Below are 18,680 nucleotides of genomic sequence, written 5' to 3' on the forward strand. Positions count from 1 at the left end.
GAGGGCTCGGGGCTGAGCAGAGGGTCACAGGAGGCTTGTCCCTCTCCGGTGGCGGTGGCCGGCCGGCGGGCAGCGAGAGCCCTCTTGTGGGATGCAGCGTCCTTCCAAAGGACCAGGCAGGGTTCTGGGGGATTGGAGGTGCAGAGCTCGGGTAGCACCTGCAGGAAACATTAGTCACAGCTCTCCTGTGCTCCTGTCACCAGGTCGATTCAGAGATGATTTTTCACCCTTAATTTGCGTGGATTTTTTGTTAACGAGTAGGATAAATTGCATTTTAGACAGAAGGACGGCAACTGCAGCTACATCTCATGAAGACAGGAGTCTGAAAAGAGGAGGAATCGTGACAGCAGAGTGACTGTGTTGATCTGTATTATTTTAGGTAGTGTAGTGATGCTGTCAGTGTTCTTCACTTCCTGTATGAAAGCATCTAATTCTAATATCATTTAACATCTCTCTTTTTTTTTTTTTTTTTATTTTTTTGATAAAAAACGGGCCCCGTGTGGTTTTGTTCCATAGCTCTCTGATTACACATCCCTCTCTTTCTAGGGAAAGCGGAACAGCGGCTTCAGAGAATGTTACTTTGGGAGCCAGAAGCATTGCAAGTTGACCAAGCTGTGTCCTGCTTTGGGGTACACCTTCCGATTAGCGGCTCAGAATGACGTCGGTACGAGGTAAGTTCTCCCAAGGTACGCTCTTCCTCGAGGAAAAAGCATTAGTTGAAACATTTAACTATCAATGACAGCGTAAAGAGGAATTTCTGGGGGTATTTGTGTGTGTTTGCTTGTTTTCTTTATGGTTTTGAGTTTAAATACCTGACATTTGCGCTGTTATTAATAGAGTAAGTCGTACCTTTCCTGGTGGTGTCATTCCCCTCCCGGGGAACCGCTGCGCACCTTCAGGGGGATGAGGTTAACCTAAGAAGATAGGCTCCTTTTGAGGTGTTAAATGGTGTTTTGTGGTGTGTTCCTAAATACAAAAAGAATACAGCTGTTATGTAAAATTCCCACTGGGGACCTCTGTGAACCAAGAAAAACAAGCAAGAGGAAGTTGAGTTACAGATTTTTGAAAGGAATCTTGATATATTTATTTTTCTGGGTTAAAAGCAAAGCAAAGCCCTTCTGTCTTTTTTTTTTTTTTTTTTTTTTTTTTTCCATCAGTACAGTCCTTTCCTTCTTCAGCAGGGCTGGCTGCTGGGGGGGGGAAAGAAGGGGGAGAGAGGACAGGCCCACCCAAGCCCCCTGCAAGATGGCTTTTTCGAGTTTTCCTTCTCTTTGCACGTGAACAGATGTGCTGAAATGAAGATGATGAGAAGTTAGACCTGGTGCAATCCTCTGGCAGCTCCTAGGGAGCAGTGGGCTGAAATGATTGTGCCCAAAGAGCCATCGTGCTGCGGGGGCTCCGCGCTCACGGGAGGAAAACAGGCCAGGAAGAGTTTAGCTGTGAAGAAACTAAACATCCAGGGCTCTTGTATACTCCTTTATTGTCCTTGTTAGCTAAACAGGATCTAATCATTATTACAAGAAGGACGGAAAAAGGAACACTAGTGGTTTATAATGATGTGTTTTGCTGAGAGAGATTCCTGTATTATTCTCCCTTCCAAAACACAAACCTCTTAGTAATACGGAGCTTTTAAAAGTGACTTTATTCACATTCCTGTATTTTCCCTCCGAGATATGCTGGGGCTGTCCATGTGTTGCAAGGAGTCCCTTTTGCCAACTTCTTGCAAGATTAGTTCCCTCCCTATTGAAATAATACTTGAACTGGAAAGAGAGAGAGAGGCTCGAGCTGGAGCTGCTGAGTGTAAATGAAAATGCCAGTTTTATGCAAAGTTTTCATTTTTTGGAATCTCTTCTCTTTGCCAGATTGCAGATTTTTCAAACATCTTAGGGCATGCTTCAACCCTCCCCCTGGTTTTGTTGTTGTTCTCTCTCTATTTTTTTTTTCCTCAGGCTCTTGAGGAGGGAGTGGACTAAGAAAGTATATTTATGGTCAGCTGCTCTGTGTTAATGTGTGAGATAAGCACCAACAGCACACGGTTTATTTTTATAGACAGCACTCAAAATTATGACATGATAATGTCATCAAACACTTTGTGGCGTGAGATGGTTTTAGTCGGTTGTAATGCTTGCAGACTTACCGTTTTAAGATTATATTTGTCCTGTTTGTGTGTTAACTTATAGGTGGATTTTTTAACTATAAACCTATTTCAACAAATATATTATTTTTGAGAAAGAAGACTCAGAAAAAGGAGATATGGTGCTTTGTGTGCATCAAATTCATGACATTATTTTAAGGAATAAAATATGTTTGTAGTTTGGAAACAGATATAAAAATTGCAATAACGTTACCTTCAGTTGAGAGTTCTGGTGATGTCCTCCTGAAAATTGACCAGAATCTGTCCGTTTTAAACTTGGTTCTCACATTTCCATTGAAAAGAGAGAGTTCTGGTGCTGTCCTCCTGAAAATTGACCAGAATCTGTCCGTTTTAAACTTGGTTCTCACATTTCCATTGAAAAGAATAGATTTTGCATGGGATCTAAAGAGAACTTATCCTATATTTGTTCCACACAACCGCCTGTTACGTTTCAAGGCCTTGTGGGCTGGGATTTCAAGAAGATGAGAACATGGGTCTCCTCTGCCCTGGATGTTCTCTCTGGTTGCAGCCTGAGCTGTGGGAATGATGCTCAGCCTCAAATGCAAAGAACTTTTTAGGCAGGAAAAGTTGGAAAGGATTGGAGCCAGAGGTATCCTATGTGATGCTGAGCGTGGTCATGACTGGATAAATCTTCCCTGCTTTCTTTGGAGGAGGGTGGTCTGAAACAGTGGGCCTAGATTTGCTGGAGCACTCGGCTCTCAGAGCTGTGGCTTGAATGGAAGTGGTGTTCTGACTTTATAAAAGGTGGCACCTGCACCTCAAGGTCAACATCTAAAACTCAAAACTTGAGGCTTTATTTCCTATGTTTTAGTTCCCCTTTTTAAAATGAGATTTTCCTCTGCTTCACAGTGAAGAGTTAGTTAATATTTTTAGGCAATCAAATATTATTTCTTCCAATATTGTTGTGATGAGATCTGTAAAAATGAGGGTGAGGACACATATAATCCTGCACTATTTTTTTTCTATTCTTAGTTCTGGCATTTCCTAACTGGGTGCTCATCTTTTCCACCTGGGCAATTTTAACATAGAATCATAGGATGATCGGGTTGGAAGGGACCTTAAAGATTATCCAGTTCCAACCATGGGCAGGGACACCTCTCACTAGACCAGGTTGCTCAAACGTTGTCTTTTGTTTTTTTGAAAATGTGTAATATTTCTCTAAATACACTGAGGTTCAGGGTTTGGTTTTTTTTTTAGGGTTGTTTTGTGGTTTGGGTTTTTTTTTAATATTCCTCTCTCTCCTTCTCCAACCCTGTGCAGTGGGTACAGCCAGGAGGTGGTATGCTACACTGCAGGAAACATTCCTCAGACCCCTTCTGCACCACGGCTTGTTCGAGCCGGTGTGACGTGGATAGCCTTGCAGTGGAATAAAGTGGAAGGATGTACCCCAGAGGAAGTGATTTCCTACACCTTGGAAATTCAGGAAGAGGATAATGTAAGTCCTGTGTTCCTATAAAATATGCCACGTGACTTAGATTGAGTTCTCATTTATTAATTCAAGATCATCGAGAAGACTGCGGATTTGGAGGGTCTTTTTGGAGTACCAGGTGCTTGGCAGGATGGAGCTGTGTGATTCGTTCTGCTCCACAGCAGAATTGTGAATCCTTAGCTACAAATCCCTGCTGTCACCCGTGATTGCTTTACAGAGCTTCACAGGAATCTGTAAGGTATAAGGGCAGCTTGTCCCGATCCGGCTCGGTCTGCCGCGTCCTTCTCACCGCTGTGTGGTGTGCTTGCCTTCTGTCATCTGCCTCTTCTCTTCCTCTCAACTGTCACAATTCCTTTTGTGCTTATTTCACAGCAAAATTGTATTATTCAGGTCAGTTGCAGCATCTAATAATATTTTTTTTTCTAAAAGAAAAATTACTGTGACCTTCCAGATTAAAACTATAGTAATAGTAATAATATTTAAAAGCACTTGACTGTAAAGCCCCTTTGCTATAATGTCTTCTAGCTACAGACCGTAATACAGAGAGCACTTCCTCAGACTCCTCAGTTACAGGAAAGTGTTTGCTTTTGTTTTTTCTAGGATAGCGTGTTTCACCCAAAGTACACTGGAGAGGAGCAAGCCTGTACTGTGAAGAATCTCAGAAGAAGCACACAGTATAAATTCAGGGTAAAATCTTTTTTTTTCTCTTTGTCATTGCATTTTATTGGCTGCCTTGGGTTTTTTTTCCAGGTAAATTTTCAGTGATGCTCAGTGACAGGACAAGGGGCAATGGGCCCAAACTTGAACATAGGAAGTTCCACCTAAACATGAGGAGGAACTTCTTCACTTTGAGGGTGGCAGAGCCCCAGAACAGGCTGCCCAGAGAGGTGGTAGAGTCTCCATCTCTGGAGACATTCAAACCCACCTGGACACGTTCCTGTGCAACCTGCTCTGGGTGGACCTGCTCTGGCAGGAGGTTGGACTAGATGATCTCCAGAGGTCCCTTCCAACCCCTACCATTCTGTGAAGGGAATCACAATTGGCTGCTTCTAGTGAGGTTCCAGAAAAAGCAGTGCTGCTATATACTATGTCATAATTTTATCAGTGACCTGGAAGCAAGTAAAGTTTTATTTTTATTCCTAATAAGAGGATGGGGAAGCCATGGTGCTGCAAAAGTGTTGAAGATCCTGCTTGAACAATCAATTTAAGATGACTTTTCAGTTCCTGCCAGGCTTGTGCAATCTTTAGCTGTATAAATAGGGGAATTTATAAATGTTGCATTAGGTTTGTAGCTCACACTGATCCCCTAGAGCTGTTACTGTGGTGTTAGTCCAGCTCATGTGTCTGGGGTTTGTGGCATGATGTCTTAAGTTGGAGGACAATAAAGAACCACGAGATGATACACAGGAGTCGATACTGGCTTTAGTGACTTGTGTAAAGCAAGCATAGAGAACCTCAAATACTTCTTTGGCCTTAAAAACTACAAATTGTTTTCCTCGGATGGCTGTGTTAGAAGAGAGGATAGGAATGACTGCTCCTGAGAATAGCAGAGCTTCCCAAGTGGAAAAGTTCCTGCTAGCTTATATTTACAATTAGCAATTATAATACATATTTCATTACTCACTTCTTTGGCAGCAGATCCCTGTCCCAGAGACTAGCATGAGGTAACACAGCTCTCAGCAGCCGCAAAACATTGGGTCCTGTGGGGTTTCTTGTACGATCCTGATCTGCTCGGTCTCCTCGCCAGGTCCTCACATCTTCTCTCAGCTTAGCAACCTTCTCCCCAAAGTCAGCAGAAGGCTTTCTTGAGTGGAGACCAAGGGTTTGGCTGAGAAAGTTTTACTTTGTGAGCATCCTGCTCGTTTCAGCAGCTGTAGATGATGTGTTTCTTGTTTTGCATGTCATGCTCCTTAAGCTTTTAATTGTGTGATTATCGATGCTCTGAATTAATTCGTTTTAAATAGCAGTATGAAATACCTCCAAAGCAAAAATAGCATGGCTATTGTCATCGTGTTCATCTTGTATGAGTAAATAACTGCAAGTTGCCTTGTGACTTTCTTTTCTTTAAAGGGAAAAGCAGCAGCGCTCTTGCCTTAAACATGTCACCATCTATTGCTGGTGGAGGGAGGGGAAAAATCAATGTGGTTTGTAAAGAAACAATGTGACAATCTGATACCTGTTATTAGAATCCTACACACTTTGTTGGGATGTGACATTCTTTCCAGTTTAATGATAATTGTGCAATTGCTACAAGAGTGCATCGCGGAGAAGTGTCGGAAAAGCAGTGGCAGTCAACGATGGTGAACTTGTTGTGGTTTTGTTTCAGCTGTTTGCTTCTAACGTGGAAGGAAGGAGTTCTCCCAGTGAAGTGCTGGTCTGCACAACAAGCCCAGACAGGCCAGGACCTCCAACCAGACCCGTTATTAAGGGGCCAGTAACATCTCACGGCTTCAGTGTGAAATGGGGTAAGCCAGGACGGTTTGTCATAGTAGAACGTTTCTGCATCACAATAAATTCAAGTTGAATGATGTAAATATGTATTAGAACTTAGGTTTTCTTCATGCTGCTTCTCAGTCCAAAGTTGAACATGTTTGGAGGGCTTGACATCTTCATTTTTAAAAATATTTTAAAAGATGCGTAGAGGCACTTATGTTTTCAGAATCAAAAAATGTTGCTTGTTTTTATTGACTAACTTGCACTTTTCGCCTTCCATTTCATGTCCATCATTCTAGCTGCTTCCTTCATCGATGGGGCAAGGCTCTGGGCTGCATCTCTTTCGATGCTTTTTATTCCATACATTTTGTTTGTAGCATCATTCTCCAGCTGCCACCTTCTGACTCATGCTGAGAACTCACGCTTGCTCCCCACTTCTGCTATAAACTCCTTGGTGTGGTCGGCGTGGGGGAGTTTGTGGGGGAGAAGGAGCAGAATCAGAATCCAGCTCTGTAATCTTTTTTGTTACGTTTTAATCCTGATTTACTAACAGCTTGCCTTATTTTTTCAGATCCTCCACAGGATAACGGTGGTTCGGAAATCCTAAAGTATCTATTAGAGATTTCTCAAGGAAGTTAAAATATTTTAAAAGATGTGCAGAGGCACTTATGTTTTCAGAATCAAAAACCGTTGCTTGTTTTTATTGACTAACTCGCACTTTTCGCCTTCCATTTCATGTCCGTCGTTCAGCTGCTTCCTTCATCGATGGGGCAAGGCTCTGGGCTGCATCTCTTTCGATGCTTTTTATTCCATACATTTTGTTTGTAGCATCATTCTCCAGCTGCCACCTTCTGACTCATGCCGAGAACTCACGCCTGCTCCCCACTTCTGCTATAAACTCCTTGGTGTGGTCGGTGTGAGGGAGTTTGTGGAGGAGAAGGAGCAGAATCAGAATCCAGCTCTGTAATCTTTTTTGTTACGTTTTAATCCTGATTTACTAACAGCTTGCCTTATTTTTTCAGATCCTCCACAGGATAACGGTGGTTCGGAAATCCTAAAGTATCTGTTAGAGATTTCTCAAGGAAGTCCGGAAGGTAAACTTGAAACCTTTGTTTCCAGTTCAATCCATTATGGCTACTATAAGGAAGTAGTGACCTTTGGACTGTTCTTGTTATTATCATTAGTGCTGTACATGTGATTGAGTTTCATACTTGCAGAGTTCTTGGAAGAGTTTGGGTTGGGTTTGGAGAAGTTCTTGTTGTGTTTTATTTTTTTAAGTTTGCTCTTTTTCTCTAGTACTCTGGGAGAGAGTTTGGGTTGGGTTTGGAGAAGTTTTTGTTGTATTTTTTAAGTTTGCTCTTTTTCTCTAGTACTGGTGGAATTTTAGGTTATATGGCTGAACCTACTGTTTGATTTTATATTTTTAATATATTTTTGAAATATAGTGTATGTGTCTTATGTATTTTTTTAAGCAGGAATAATATTCATAGTAATATCAACAGCAATGACTTTCCTGAAACCTGTCATTTGTGGAAGACCACATTAAGGATTTTCTTTCCTCCTATACACTAGTAAACTTCTTGCATTATACTTCTCTAAACTTGGATATATCTCATTTTTTAGCAAATCAGTGGGAAGTGGCATATAGTGGATCAGCTACAGAATATACCTTTACTCACTTGAAACCAGGCACTTTGTATAAACTCCGGGCATGCTGTATCAGCACTGGCGGACACAGTCAGGTCAGTATTATTTAATAATAACGACTATCAGATTTATATTTTTCAGAGATTTATCTGCTATTTTTGTAAAAGATTTCTGCTTTATAAAGAAGGAAGTATGATTTAACAATAAGGACTATCAGATTTATATCTTTCAGAGATTTATCTGCTATTTTTGTAAAAGATTTTTGCTTTATAAAGAAGGGAAATATTTCTCCTGTAACACAGTAAAGCTACGCTGACTGCAGCTAATCTTATGTTGCAAATTGCTGAATTTTGGAAGACTTCTGTGTGTACCTGATGGATGTTTTTTTCAGGCAAACTGTCATTTAGTGAGATTTTATTTCCACAAAACCAATCTGTAGGTATTTATACTTACACTAGAAAAGATTATTGTGTTTGTCTGCTCTGGCCCCTTGCTTGAGAAAGACCACAGACTCTGATGGACATGAGCTTGTACTGAGTGAAGCTGCAGTAGGGGTAGGTTGTTTTACCATTTAATTGCCTTTCTGAATTCTTCTTTAAATTTTTGGGTTCTGTTTTCCAACCACTGATTGTTGTCATTCCCTTCTTCGATTTAAAATCATTTCAGTACCTACGCTTTTACTCCTCCTGCTTTGATTTTATTATTTTTTTTTAATAATTGAGTACTTTAGGCCTTGATATTATTTTAAAAACAAGGCAAATTAAAATATATAGCCCCACAAAATTAACCATCAGCGTTTCCTGTGCTGTAGTTTTGGGAATGCTAATGAAAGAACTATTAATTGCATCTGTAGGTAACATGCTTAAAGCATCTCCTATCCCGTATTGTTTATTTAGATTTCTATTAAGTGGCGGTTGTAGAAAGTGATTCCTTGTGGCACTTTCTAGTCGTGCCTCACTGTGTAGGCAGTGATGGGACCGCAGAGCCAACATCAGTGCCTCTTCTCTTTCTTTTCCAGTGTTCTGAAAGTTTACCTGTCCGTACGCTGAGCGTTGCACCGGGCCACTGCCGGCCACCGAGAGTTCTGGGGAAGCCGAAGCACAAAGAGATACAGCTGCAATGGGGTAAGGCCCTACTGAATGGCTTTGGTCTTTGATTGTTAGTTGCTAAACTCATTTAGACTTTTATTTCTGTTGCTAGACCTTGAGAAAAGTCTGGGCAAGTCAGAAGTGTGACTTCTCTGAGGGTCTCTGAAGTTTGCTGGCTTCCAGGCCTGATACTGTGCTCCCACCACTGTTGGTTAGGACCTGTCTCCCTCTCAGGACTAAAAAACTATCAGCTATATTAGAATATCCACCCTCATATTGCAAAAACACCGTGTGATTCAGGATCTTTTTTATTCCTGTGCAATATTGACTTAGTATTCTGCTACTTCTAATCTAAGACTTCTCTCAGAAATTTGAGTTGGAATATATTGAGGATTTTGGGTGGCATTTAAACCTTGATCCACAGTATAACACACACAATCCATTGGACATCTGTAGTTTTGCAAATGTGGACTATGGACATGACACTAAAATGCCAAAAAAATGCGAGTGTAGAATACAAGGTATATCCCAGTATCCAACAAATTTTTTCATTTACTATGATAATCTTGCAGCATCTGAAACTCTTTGTGGCGTCATTCATTAGGCTAAATTCTAGAGCAGTACTGTTTCTAACTGACAAGTGTATCTCAAAACCAGTATAAAAATTCATCATTGCATCCAGTGAAGAATTTCTTCCTAATACCTAATCTGAGTTTCCCCTTTTCAATTTAAAACCCTTCCACCTCCCTCATCAAGAATCCCTCCCCATCTCTCGTGTAGCCCTTTTAGGGACTGGAAAGGGCTCTAAGGTCTCCCTGGAGCCTTCTCTTCTCCAGGCTGAATCATTGTCGCGTTTTTCCTGCTGTTATTAATGAATTTGATGGTTTCTTCCTAGATGTCCCTCCGTCAGAAAGTGGCTGCCCTGTCTCAGAGTACAGCGTGGAAATGACGGAACCCGAAGAAGTAGTTTCCGAAGTGTACCATGGGCCTGATCTGGAGTGCACCGTGGGGAACCTTCTCCCCGGAGCCACGTATCGGTTCAGAGTGCGAGCTCTGAACGACGGGGGGGTACGTGCTGGGGGTCAGAGTGGGGTCTGGTTTTTCCTCCAGGGACGGGGTGCCGTGCCCGAGACAGGCCGTTCCGCAGAGGGATGGCATTAGTGCTGACAGTCAGGAAGGTGGAGATGGGGGAAAAGAAAACCCAACTGAGAAACGCTTTAAGGAACTTTAGAGGAAGAGCTGTAGGTTTGAGTCTGGTTCTGTTTTTGAAAGGAGATTGCAGGTAGGGAGTTAAAAATCATCTGGCCAAAATCAGCTGCACCAAAATGTGCAAAATGCCTTCTAAAAGTCGTACCTGCTTACAAGGAGGAATTGGTTTATTCTCCTTCCACTGCATCCCTTGTTCTTATTTTTTTTAAACAGTGTAAAAACAATTACTGAAATTTCACTCAGGTACTGATATATTTTTGATGACTGCTTGCATTCTTAATGATTTTTTGTTTAAATTTGAAAAAAAAGACATGCTTCATGGATTTGATGATTACTACTTTTTTGTTATATGATTTCCTTGGAAGATGTGCCTTCCCAAATACATCAGAAATTCTATCTGATGTCCCAGAGATCTGTCAAAAGACCTCGCTGATTCAGAGAGTTTTGGGTTGGTTCTACTTGCCCCTTCCCAAGGTTTTGTGCTTTTCTTCTTTTTTTTCTTTTTTTTCTTTTTTTTTCATAAAGGCAGTCCCAGCAACAGTAGATGAATATTGATGTGTTTGTTCCCAGGAAATCTCGATGGCAAACATAACATGAAGGCTTAAAGTTACTCACTTACAGGAAGAAATCCTGTTAAAACTTAATTTAGGTATTAGAAAAAATATGCAAATCTGTTAAACTGTTTTGTCTTTAAAATATCCACTATCTTATTCTTGTGAAAAATGAATTAAATGCACATGGAGAGGCTGTATTTGCATGCTGGAATTAAAGCAATTGCCTACCTGGTAACTTTGGATGTATGATACCTTGAACTTCCCCCCCCCCTTTTTTTTCTTTTTTTTGGCAAAACAGTATTTAAAGTGGCAAATTGTTTTTAGTCCCACCTTTGTTAAATGAAGGGGCCAGTTTTGGTTTCGTTGTTTGGGGTTTTTTTCCACCAGAGCCAAAATTGGGGAGGGGGATGTTCTTTACCAGCTGTAAATGGCTTTCTTCTTCCCATTAGGTAAAGAAAACAGCAGAAGTTAATAAATGAGGTTGTTTGAAGTGTGCGTTCTCAGTGATTCAGACAAAGCAATCAGGGTCAGCATTTCTCCATAGCACAGATACTGACATGTGTCTGTTGGGAGGTTTTTTGGGCTTCTTAATTTCAGTGCTCTTCAGCCTTTGTAGTGGCTCATTTTTTCCTCCTCGCTGGTATTGCATTCCAAAAATAAGTAAATACCAGTGTTTTTCCCCTAATTGCTTCCAGTGAAGTTCCTTTGTTCTGGAGAATGATTTCTAATTAGCTCGGGGTTGTACTGAACAAACTTCATTAACCGGCTCAAGTGGCCTCAGAAAGGCTTTTTCCACTGCTATCTCTCTCCTGCCCCGCACTGCCAGCTGAAGCCAGTTTTCCAGACTCTTAAAATTTGTCTTTTCTATTCCTGATACGAATTTAAATTATTGTCCTACCGAGGGCTCAAAAGTTGTGTGAGGAGTTGGCTCAGTGGAGCTGAGCTAGGCACGGCCTGCGTGCGGCCTGCCCTGCACGTTGGACCCAGACTGGGCACATCCCACATTTATAATTAATGTGGCAAATATTTTATATAAAAGAAGCTGGATTTGGACTCCAATATGTCCTTTACTGTTGCTGTGCTCCTTCTTATATCTCTGCGTTATGCTGAGCTATGGCACAGACATGTGAAATCTTTAAGGTAAGATAGAGAGGAACACAAACTGTTGTTCAGTTCTCACTTTTGGGTAAATTGGAGGTGATTTATGCTTTCACGGGCGCTCACGGCCACACAGGAGGGTGTATGTTCTGCCTGCCTCTACCTCACCTTACCACACAGTTTAAGTTTGCAGTAATTCACATGGTCTCACGCAGAATTTGACACTGGGTGCCAAATGATGGGAGCCCCCTCTGTGTTTGAGATAGAACGTCTGACAGTTGTATTGCATTGAAAAAATGTGAGGGCTGTCCTTGGGAAGCCTTTGAGGAATGTGGGATGGATGTGTGCTTATATATTAACACCCAGACACTTTGTTCCCCTCCAGTACGGGCCCTATTCAGAAGCCACAGAAGTGACCACCGCAGCGGGACCCCCCAGCCAGTGCAGAGCACCCTCCCTCTCCTTCCTCTGCGACACCCGGGTGCTCATCAGCTGGGAGGTGAGTTTGATCCCCCAGGGTTTAATTTCCATCTTATTTTTACCCAAACTAATACAGTCACTGCAAAACTCAAAACCTGTCTTGGTAGCTACTCACTGGTTTGGAACTAATTTTTATTTTTTTTTGTGCAAGAAAACCCTATGTGGAAACTCTTCCCATGTAGAAAAAAAAAACAAAACATCAACTTTACATTTCTTTTTAAAGAATTGCATAAAGTTGATGGTGAGTCATCGGAACGGGGATTCAGACACGAGGTCTCCTGCGCTGGCGTCGGACGATAGAGCACTGCTGGGTTAGAAGTGCTCTCTGCAGGCTTTTAGCATGTTAGAGCCCCCTGGGATGGAATTGTGAAGGCAAATATTTGATTTTTGGCTGAAGCTGGAGTCTCTGATATGAAATAACCTTGGCACAAATGCTTACCATGTCGGGTTTTTCCCCCCAAAACAAAATTGTTTGTCTCTTCCCCAAATATTTACTTTTATTTTAGTTTGCGTGTGTTCCTTCTCCGTTTTCCGGGATCTTACACACTGGATTCTCAAAACAAGTTGTAGCTGAAATGCTGAGGGGCTGATTGGTGTCATTAGGAAAAAAAAATAAAATTATGTAATTAAGGCAGAAAGGAAAGGATTTATGGAGCAGCAGGGCTCTAATTCTGCCACAGATGTCCTTGGAAACCTCGCGGCTGTTCCAGCCCTGCATCTGCTGGGTCCCCCACAAAAGGATGCCCCTGTTTAGAAAGAATTTATTAATGTGCACAAGATGCTCAAATAGGTTAATCATGCGAGAGCAGCATATCTAGATAACCAAACATCATCTGAGTTTAATGAAACAGGTGCACTTGGTGCAGTTTGGGGGTATTTGTTAATGTTTCTTGCGGCATTTTGGGATGCTAAGCGAGAGGCTGCACTAAACTTTTTAATATTGGCTTTTAAATACGTGTACGGACAAGGCATTTGCTCTCCCCGACCACAAGCGAGCACAGCAGTGTTTCTGGTAGGCTCTGTATTTATATGCAGGATATATTTGTTTATTCTAACTGAAAAACGAAGCTGGGGAAGGAGCAACGTGGTTTGCAATGGTTTTGTTTTCTTAAAGACTCTTTCCAGTTTTTGGCTGGTAAAAATATGAAGGAAAACTAGCAAAGGACTGGACACGATAGTGTCCACTGTGCTGTTTTTACGCATTGTTTTAAAAAAATTTGGCTTAGCAGCTCTGAATCTGTCATGCCCGTGCTAGCTCATCCCCAGCAAATTCAGGAATTTATTCCGTGTTCCCCTAGACTTGAGGATGGTAAAGGATTGCAGAGGACTTAGTGTCCACAAAAAGACTTCTACATGATCCTAATGCACCCAGGGCCACGGTCCCATGTCCTGTGCTGGGATAGATTAACGGTGACTTTCACTGACAACCTCAGATGAGCTCCTCACTCGTTGAGGTTGTTCTTTTCCCAGTAACACCAGTTAGTACTTCAGACTCAAGGCTGGCTCTTCCGGGGCTGTTTTGATCACTCAACTGGGTTCCACCGATGCTTTTTTTATATTCTCCACGGTTGTGCTTCTGCCAAGCCAGTGGAGAGACAATTTATTCCTGAGGCTCCTGATGAAAAGCAAAAGAGCTGTGTAGACTTTCTCGTTTCTTTGAATTTCTATCAGGTAATTTTTGTGCAGAATTGGCCTGTTTCAGTGACCCATTAGGGAACACTAATTCAGCACATTTCCATTTGCAGCAGTAACGGTGTATTAAAAATTTTATTTAAAATATTTATTAGTAATATATTATAAAAATAAAAATATTATTTTAAAAAAATTATTAAGAATAAGGAGGGGTTTTTTCCCCCCCATGTACGTTTTCCCTTACCCAGTGAAACACGGAGATGTGAAATGCTCATTTCTGAATTGAACCACATAAATATTTGTGTTGCAGAGTCCCGAGTGTTCTGGTGCCGACATCTCTGAATACAGATTAGAGTGGGGAGAAGATGAGGAATCTCTACAGCTTGCGTACAGCGGCACAGACACCTGTTTTGAAATCGGTGAATTGTCGGCAGCGGCGCATTACTGCTGTAGGCTACAGGTAAGGGAGAAAGAAGTTTTTGCATGCCTTGCAATTTAAGATGTAAACAGAGTTTCCTTCCACCGTGTTTTTATTTTTCTCCTTAGCCCCTGTGAAGTTCTGTGCTCTGTGAGTCAGAAGGAATTTATACATTTATTTTAAATAATGCAGACTGTTGCTGTGTGACTGGAGAGTTTAGATTCTGCACAGTTCAAAGTGATAAACAAGGGGGTCCATATAACTTTTGGCTCTCAAAAGTTGCTCTTGCGTATCATGTGGTTTATTTTCAGGGAATAAGGCTTTAAGCAGCCACCTTGCCCTCCGATATTCAACCAAAACGATAATGTTTTAGACAATTTAAAAAAAAAAAAAAATCATTTTCTTGGTAACGAAACATAAACAACTACCTCCCAACTGGATGTTGATGATTCCCTAAGCTTAAATAATAAACTCCAACATCTGTTTCCTTTATCAAATAAAGCAAACCAGCAGAGTGGATTCCTATGTACATAGAAGGTGGTAGGGACCAGAAAGCCCATTCTCATCTTTACATTTTGTCTCTTAGATTTGTAAGATTGGATCTCATAGTCTCCATACGATTTATTCCTTTTTCTGTGATCTCTTTCTCTCCTGTTATTTTCAGTAAAAAATACTAGTTAACATATATTTCATATATATATTAGAAAATAAAAATACAGCACTTTTTTCTCCTTCATGTCTACCGAGAAATAAATGCAAAGTGAAGTAAGTGGGAGTGAAGTAAAAATATTTTTGCCCAAAATACTCTGCCACAAGATTTATTTGCGTGTGAAGACAGAATACCACCCGTAATCCAACCAAAAGTTCACGTACCCACCCAGCTGGCAACGTGTGGGACCACCCAGGGTTGTTTCTTTGATCAAGGACAACGTGCTTCTGTCGAGTATTTCCTTCTTATATATATATATTTAATATTTTTTTTTAAACAGGACATTGAAATTTTTTTTTTAAGAAGTAGCTTTCAAGCAGCTGGCCAGCAGCCAAGGAGCTGGGGCCCCACACCTTTGAGTACACTCAACTCTATTTTCTGACTGGGTTGTAACTGGCTGTGTGCTTTGCTCTGGCACCGCTGGGTGAGGAGAGTGTAAGTGGCTCGGAATTGTGAGCCAGAAAGTGCCCCTTGTTTGCACAAGATGGGGGGAGAAAAGCGTTGAGCATCCACGGGGCAGGGAGGAAAGAGCGTGAGACCACTCCTGCGGGGAGCTCAAGGAGGTTTTCCCTGTTAAAAATGGAAACAGCCTGCTCTATGGCATCTTGGATTTCCAGCCGACCTTGATTTTAAATGACCTGCCACAAAAACGTGGCTCAAATCTCAGCCTTTAACGCAGCCAATATAATTGAATCCATAGGCAGGAGTTAAAATGAGACGCACAGTAGCATTAAGATTTTATTGAGGTCCGTGCATTCTAGAGGGCTTCATTTTCTACATCTTATCTGTGCATTACACAGAAAATAATTTATTATAAGATACACTGGAACATTTAAACAATTACACAAAAAAAAGAGGGTATGTCTAGCAGACAAAGAGGAAAAGTTAAATTGTTTCAGAAATTTTAGCCTTTTTTAAAATAAGAATGGGAGAATAATAGCTGGTTTTCTAATCTGTTCAAAGCTTTAACAGAAAAATCTTTCTCTTACTTTTCGAAATTAAAGATTCCCCAACCCACATTTACTCTGCCTTCTAATAAACACACGGTATTGCTATCTCAAACTACAGTAACTCAATAAAAAGAGAGAATTGAGGAATCAGGCATATATAACTGCAGGGCACAAGATTTGTCTTTACTGTTGCACCACTTTTTTCTTTTTTTTTCTGTAATGAATATTCCTGAAAACAATTGTGGCTTTTGCAAAGGGAAATATTGTGTCATTTTGGAGGGGCGTGGGGGGGGAAGTATCTAGGAAGCAAAGAAGAATGAAATTCCCATCAGTTATGATGATGAGATTGTCCAATAAGGCAGTTAAAAGCACTGCTTAAAAAAAAAAATGGCTTGGAGCAAGATACAGATTGCCAAACACTGGTTTAGAGGCAAGACAAATAATCTCATTGGCAGACCACAAAACAAGGCTCACTTCTAACAGCTGTAGGAGCGCCTCGCTAAATAGAAGATGTCCCTGGAGCAGGGTTTGTTTTGAAGGGCTTTTTAAAGGCTGACAAATCTAACTTTATTATCTCTGTCTTCAATTGAACAAAATGCCTCCTGGAAAAAAACAGAACAGGGCTTTGTGTTTGCATTATGCATAACAGAAATAAGTTATCCACTACAGTTAAGTGTAGAGATCACATACTGTTTTATGTCCAGAGAAGGGCGACAAAGATGGTGAGGGGTCTGGAGAATAAGTCTTATGAGGAGAGGCTGAGGGAACTGGGGTTATTCAGCCTGGAGAAGAGGAGGCTGAGGGGAGACCTTATTGCTCTCTACAACTCCCTGAAAGGAGGGTGTAGAGAGGTGGGGGTCGGTCTCTTTTCTCAAGCCACAGGCGACAGGACGAGAGGAAATGGCCTCAAGTTGCGCCAGGGGAGGTTCAGGCTGGATATTAGGAAAAATTTTTTCACTGAAAGGGTTCTCAGCCATTGGAATGGGCTGCCCAGGGAGGTGGTTGAGGCCCCATCCCTGGAGGTGTTCAAAAGACGGGTTGATGTAGTGCTGGGAGGTATGGTTTAGTGATGATGCTCCTTGTTTGTTGTGTGGGTGTCTATTTTTGTCAAAGTTAGGTTGACGGTTGGACAAGATGATCTTTAAGGTCCCTTCCAACCTAGAAGATTCTGTGATTCTATGTGTCCTTTCCCTGCCATCGTAGTCCTACTGGCAGCGTTGTAAGCCCGGGTTTTCTAATTAATTGTCATCTGTTGGCAGACTCTGGGCTCACTTTTCCAAATGCAAAGGAAATGTGGATGGGAGATGGTGCTGGGCAATGCCAAAAGCTGGTTCTGATGGTCTGGCCCTCCTGTAGCTCAGCCTGTAGCATCGTATCACAAAGTTTCCATGTACCTCGTGGGCTAGAAGCACACTGGACTGTGTCAGGAGGAACCCAGCAGGCAGATTGAGGGAAGGTGACATTGCCCATTATGGCCATTCAGGAGAACCTGGAATAGTGTGTCCCATTTTGCTGCGGGCAGAGGTTGAAATAGAGATGTTCAGATGTGAAACAAAGAAAAAAGTTATCAATGTGCAGGCAATTAAAAGTCAGAACAGCAGCCGGGGGCAGGGGGCAGGGTGCAGTCTCCATCCTTGGAATTTTTCACTACCTCACTGGACAAAAGCCTGGGAAAACTGGTCTGTATTCAGCTTTGACCCTTCTTGGAGGAGCAGGTTGGGCTAGATAAAATCATAGAATGGTTTAGGATGGAAGGGACCTTCAAGATCATCTAGTTCCACTCCCCTGCCCTGGGCAGGGACACCTCCCACCAGACCAGGTTGCTCAAAGCCCCATCCAACCTGGCCTTGAACCCCTCCAGGGATGGGGCAGTCACAGCTTCTCCAGGCAACCAGGGCCAGGGTCTCACCACCCTCACAGTCAAGAATTTCTTCCTAATATCTAAATCTCTCCTCTTTCAGTTTGAAGCCATTACCCCTTGTCCTATCACTACATGCCCTTCTAAAGAGTCCCTTCCAGCTTTCTTGTAGGCCCCCTTCAGATACTGGAAAGCTGCTATAAGGTCTCCCTTGAGTCATCTCTTCTGCAGGCTGAACAACCCCAACTCAGCCTGTCCCAAAGCCCCTTCCAGCCTGCATGGCTCTCTGCTTGTCTTCACAGGAGCTTATAATAATCCAGGGGGGGCAATGTGAGCCATTCCAGTGCAATATTTACACCATTTACCACTGGCTGAGCACCAACGGATAAAACCCAGCTCTGTACAACTGTGCAACCTTGAGAAGACAAGAGCCTCTGTAATTAATGGGCAGAAGTGGGCCAGTTCTTAAGACTTGGTTTCCACTGGATTCCTGGACCTATGAGTCAAGATGAGAAGCTTGATGATTGGTTGCTCTCCTCTCTTGTGGAAAACGTGGAGCTACGTGCTCTGGTGGTGGTTTGCTGGTGATTTGGGACTTCTGGGGAAATCGGAGTCATAGACTTTATTTCTTACATCAGATTTTTTTTTACTTGAGATTGGCTATCCATCCTCTGAGTCAAGAACCAGCGTAGCTCTCAGCAAGCCCCATGCCCCTGATCTCCAGGGGTACCCTGCAGAAAACATGGGATGCTGCACTCTGCAGCCTACTGAGGATTTTACACAAGGCGGCTCAACAATTTGGGGTGAATTGGCCAATTTGCTGAACAACGTGATGTCACCTGCCCACCATGACGTTTTCCCTTGCTAAACAAAGTTCGTTGCTGATAAAAAGGTTGCTGTTAAGTTTGATTAAATGGCTATTGGGGAAAAGAGAAATATTCTCCAATTTATCTGCGAGATACTCCTGAGTAACAAAGGAAGATATTAATTGCTCCAGGATAGGTAGAGGGTATGAATCAC

At 42.0% G+C, this 18,680-nt stretch overlaps 1 protein-coding gene across 1 annotated transcript in view; it reads left to right on the forward strand.

Annotated features, from left to right (window-relative positions):
• Positions 1-18,680, forward strand: part of FNDC3B (fibronectin type III domain containing 3B) — a 178,835-nt gene that overhangs the window by 119,854 nt on the left and 40,301 nt on the right. The window contains exons 11-20 of the mRNA XM_014938841.1: positions 547-671; positions 3,416-3,590; positions 4,185-4,271; positions 5,911-6,049; positions 7,040-7,111; positions 7,641-7,759; positions 8,683-8,788; positions 9,648-9,820; positions 11,999-12,112; positions 14,036-14,185. Coding sequence (XP_014794327.1) covers positions 547-671; positions 3,416-3,590; positions 4,185-4,271; positions 5,911-6,049; positions 7,040-7,111; positions 7,641-7,759; positions 8,683-8,788; positions 9,648-9,820; positions 11,999-12,112; positions 14,036-14,185 — 1,260 coding nt within the window. The remainder of the gene's footprint in view (positions 1-546; positions 672-3,415; positions 3,591-4,184; positions 4,272-5,910; positions 6,050-7,039; positions 7,112-7,640; positions 7,760-8,682; positions 8,789-9,647; positions 9,821-11,998; positions 12,113-14,035; positions 14,186-18,680) is intronic.

Source organism: Calidris pugnax, unplaced genomic scaffold (genome assembly GCF_001431845.1).
Source record: "Calidris pugnax isolate Ruff unplaced genomic scaffold, ASM143184v1 scaffold52, whole genome shotgun sequence".
Lineage (NCBI taxonomy): Eukaryota > Metazoa > Chordata > Aves > Charadriiformes > Scolopacidae > Calidris > Calidris pugnax.